General features: G+C 29.9%; 1 protein-coding gene across 1 annotated transcript; it reads left to right on the top strand.

The window, feature by feature from the left end:
* Positions 1 to 3,042: 3,042 nt before the first annotated feature.
* LOC105364332 (cytochrome P450 9e2) lies at positions 3,043 to 4,594 on the top strand. Its single transcript, XM_011502229.1, has one exon. The coding sequence runs from the start codon at positions 3,051 to 3,053 to the stop codon at positions 4,578 to 4,580; it is 1,530 nt and encodes a 509-aa protein (XP_011500531.1). The 5' UTR covers positions 3,043 to 3,050; the 3' UTR covers positions 4,581 to 4,594.
* The last annotated feature ends 204 nt before the right edge of the window (positions 4,595 to 4,798 follow it).

Here is a 4,798-nt window from a genome sequence, read left to right as displayed (position 1 = left end):
TAGAATACAAATCGCAATTACATTTATTCGGCGGATGTCTGTATTTCTTTGTAACATAATTCTAAAATTATAGTGTCTTAAATCCTATTATAATAAACTTCTAGTTATAAAATCACGTAACTAACATCAAATAAATAACAGAAACGAATTAATTATTGATTTAATATTCTCATAAAGTAAAGCAATTTACGGGGGTGTCATCGAGTCAGGTTTTATTTGACAAATTGCAGAATCTGATGAAACAGAGTTCGACAACTTCTACTGCCATCGTTTAAACTTCCATAATAAAAAACGTTAAAAAAAAAAAAAAAAAAAGCCATTATTTCCTCCGCCCTGTAAGATCGTCTCATTTTGTTTGAGCTAATATTTCCTAATGAAAGTTGGCTCGTCGTAAGTATCAGATAACCAACCTTGTAAAAAGACTCCGTCAAAGTGTCATCTCGCTAAGCTCTATCTTATATGTGCACACCTAGTTTTCCACGCGCATATGCTGCTACGAAGTGAAAACAAGGAAGGAAGCTCTCGATCTCAAGTTAACTACACATTTCTTCCCGTGCGCATACGTACGTGCGCTTGTCTGTGCGCGCACGTGTATCCAACTCACCCACACCCGCGCGCCCGCCCGCCCGACAATGCCTACAAGCGCATGCAATACTCGGTCGCGCATTAACAATAAAAATGTAGGGGATAGATCATTTGCATGACTCTCATAGGGGATATTTATCACTGAGATGGCGCTCGAACGGTGCCTGGATAGTTAACTCAAGAGCCTCTCTGTAACTTAGATATCTGCTTTTCCCGACGTGCTTACGTATGACCATGTTTTCGTATTAATGCCATCAACGCTCTATATGTTGACACATTCACTCATGAATGACTTTAACAATAACATTATATTGCATCTCCGAGGCAAGTTAAAGGAGTTCGTGCTACATTCTGCAACTAAATTACTTGGTGAGAATTCGTCTGCATTATATTCGGGTAAAAATAAATGTACACCATAATAGCTCTTTTCGTCAGACGATAAAGTTTTATTCTCTAATAAGATACAACATGATCGTCCCATGTTGTTTTCATACACAAAGAAATTATTACCTTTACCAACAACCATACTATTAAATCTCGAAACATCAAAGTTAACGTTCGATTATAAAGTATCAATATGCAGCGATAATATAGGCAAAAAACTTATTGGATTTTGACAAAATTTCATTAATAACTAAGTAATTTTATAAATTCATTAATTATAAATTGACAAGCTTTCGTATGTACGCTAGGAGCTTGCAAAATTCACAACTTAAGGTCAAATGATGATGATCGGCATATGAAATATATTTTTTTCAATTATCTCGAACTGTCGATCATTGTCGTTTAAAAATATCAGATTAGATTTTTAACGAGAAGCTAATATGACGAGCTACAACATCAAAATTTCAAAATTTCAATTAATTATCTCATTTTTATATATTTAATTGACAAAAAAAAAAAAAAAAAAACTATTTACATTTGTACTATCGATCAACCTATCGTAATGCAAATTTTTCATTATTTAACAAATATGTACCATTTTTAAATACGTCAATTAATGCTCGTTAAAAAAAACCAAACAATTAAATGTGAAATAGTAACACTCATCAAACTTAAATGGTATAGATAATAACTAATAAAGACTTTTTTTTTTAACACATACTTTATAGTAAAAAAACAAACAGTATAATATATATTCTATAGAAAAAACATAGATTTTAGTAGTATGTTTGTTAATTAAGTGTTGCTTGTAAAAAACATTGTTTATTCGCGTAAAATAAATAATTATTTAGTAATTTAAAAAAATGTATATATATATATAGATAAATATTTTATGAGAATATTATTTTTTCATAGGAGAAAATAATTTTTATGCGAGTATTACATGTAAAATAAACAATAGAATAAAAGAATTTTTGATAAATGAAATATTGTATATGAATCGTTATTATTATTATTATTATTATTATTATTATTATTATTATTATTATTATTATTATTATTATTATTATTATTATTATTATTATTGTACTTATCAGATATCGATAAATTCAAAAGCACATGAATTGAATTGCAGTAAGTAATAAGCAATAATTAACAGCCTTTAATGGCGAGCAATAAATTATGTAAATGTAATATTTGTATGAATTTTCCTAGTTGTAGGTATAATGAAAACATTGTTTTCTCCTTATAATTGTTTACATATAGTTGTTGATGCAAGATTATTCATAGCAGCGAACACTCCTTCAAAATCATTAACAGTGAATCAGAATTTCACTAGGAATTTTACTTCATCGTATTAAATATTTTTAAAGCTAATTTATGTAATTAATAATTATTATTTTCAATAGCACAGCCATTTATTATTTATAATTATGCAAAGTTATTTATTTTTTGTTTTTATTGATATGTTTGATAATTTTTCATTTATTATAAACATTATGATGTTACTGAATAATGTTTCAGGTATAACAAAATGTTCTTTACGAAGTAATCGAAGATAAAGGATATTATTCGTAAAATCTCAGAACTGCTAATGAATAAAATCTCTATGTATGTATAAATAAATTAAATATTCAATAATTTATTAATCACTGAATTTTAATGTCAATCGCTTATTAAAATTCTCGAAAATAAAAAATAAAAAATAGTGGAATGAATTATACATTATTTTAAATTCAATTTTCTTAATTTAAGAATTAATTTTCTTAATAGAAGAAGGCAAAAAAAAAAGTTTAACGTTATCAAATTTGTATTATTTACATTAAAAATCATTGAATAATAAGAAGAAAAAAGCTTTTTACAAACTATCGGTAAAACGATCTTTTTTTATTATTACCTTTAAAAAATCATTATAACCTATCGACGTCGATTATTATATTATGCTTATCTGCGCAGTAAATTTTAAGCAATGGAACATAGCTAATAAATTATGTCATCGGTGAGTCATCATACGATTAGATCAGCAGGCGCTCTCGAAGAAATTTCGTGAAGAGCGTTTCAGTACGAAATACAGTGCCAGAATGGCCGTCACGGGCTTCGCTCTCGTATCCGTAGTTTTAATTTTGTTCCTGCTTTATTGGTTTTTAACGAAGACATTCAATCATTGGGAAAAGTGCAATATACCATATTTGCGAAATGCAATTCCTGGATTTGGGCATTTGTTGCCTCTTCTTACACTTAGAGAGAATATAGCATTATTTTCAAACAGAGTATACAAAATGTCGGATAGTAGTATGACTGGTTTTTATTTTTTACGACAACCAGCTTTGCTCGTACGTGATCCAGAATTGATAAAAAGCATTCTGCTAAGCAACTTTTCAAGTTTTCGTAATAATGGGATTGTATTGAATGAAGATGCAGATCCGGTTTTATCGAAAAATCCATTCTTCACGGGTGATTATCAGGCTTGGAAAATTGCAAGAGCCCGCGTGTCCAATAATCTTTCGAAACTCAAGTTAAATTATCTATTTGTAATAGTGAACGATGTAATTTCAAAAATGGTTGATTTCATCGATAAGAAAATTGAGAAAGATGGTAGTGTTTATGAATGTGAATTGAAAAAGGAATTTTCACGATATACTGGAGAAGTTGTTGCTAATGCTGCGTTCGCCATTAACGGCCAGAGTTTTAGCGATAATCCCGACAAACTCGCATTTACAAATGTCGCTAATACGCTATTCGACACAAATTTCATCAATGGTATTAAGCAAATGTTAATTTTCTTTTTGCCGAATGTCGCGCGTCTCTTGAGAGTAAACTTTTTACAGAAAAGTACAGATTTATATTTGAGAGAGAATTTAAAGGCCATTATAAAGCAAAGAAAGCAAGAGAATAGTCAGCCCAAGGATTTTCTTCAATTTTGTATAGATTCAAATACTGAAGATAATATAGACGGCATCATTTCCGATGTAATTGTGTTTTATCTCGACGTTTTGGAAACTACAAGCACAGTCTTATCAATATTATTTTATCATCTCTCTGAAAATCCGGATGTGCAAGAAAAGCTACGAGCTCATGTAAATTCGGTACTTAAAGAGACTGATGGCGTATTAACCTTCGAGTCATTGAAAAATATGGATTATTTAGAGGCAACGTTAAACGAGTCATTACGATTATTACCACCATTCGGAGTACTTACAAAATTCTGCACTAAAGAAATTACTCTAACAGGATCTGACAATTTGAGTTGCGTATTACGACCGGACGATCGAATTTTTATCTCATTAAATGGTCTTCATTCGGACAGCAAATACTGGCCGGAGCCGCACATCTTCAATCCAGAAAGATTTACTAAAGAAAATCAAAATAATATAACGAAATTTACGTTCTTGGGATTTGGTGAAGGACCTAGAATCTGTGCTGGTATGAGATTTGCAATGATATTGGTGAAAGTCGCGACGGCAACGTTATTGAGCAAATATTCAATCGAGCATTCCCAAAAAACAAAATTACCTTTTCAATTTGTTACTACATCATTTATAACGTACATACAAGGAGGTTTGTGGGCAAAAGTCAGAAAATTAAGTGAATCGAACGAAAATGATGTTTAAAGCATCGATTGCACAATATCTGTCACATATATCTGTTTCATTTTAAGCGATGACATTACCGTAAAGTTAACAAAAACAGTTAATAAATTAACTTTTTCTTAAATTATACGATTTCATTTTTTTTTCTTTTTTCATCAAAATTGATTTAAGCTTTTATCAAATTTACAATGCATTTTTTAAAAAGTGCAAATTTTTTAAAGATTAATAAGTGTTGAAGT

The sequence above is a fragment of the Ceratosolen solmsi genome, unplaced genomic scaffold (assembly GCF_000503995.2).
Source record: "Ceratosolen solmsi marchali unplaced genomic scaffold, CerSol_1.0 scaffold31, whole genome shotgun sequence".
In the NCBI taxonomy this organism is placed as follows: Eukaryota; Metazoa; Arthropoda; class Insecta; order Hymenoptera; family Agaonidae; genus Ceratosolen; species Ceratosolen solmsi.
Note: the sequence above shows the minus strand (reverse complement) of the source record. Positions and strands in the feature narration are given on the sequence as shown.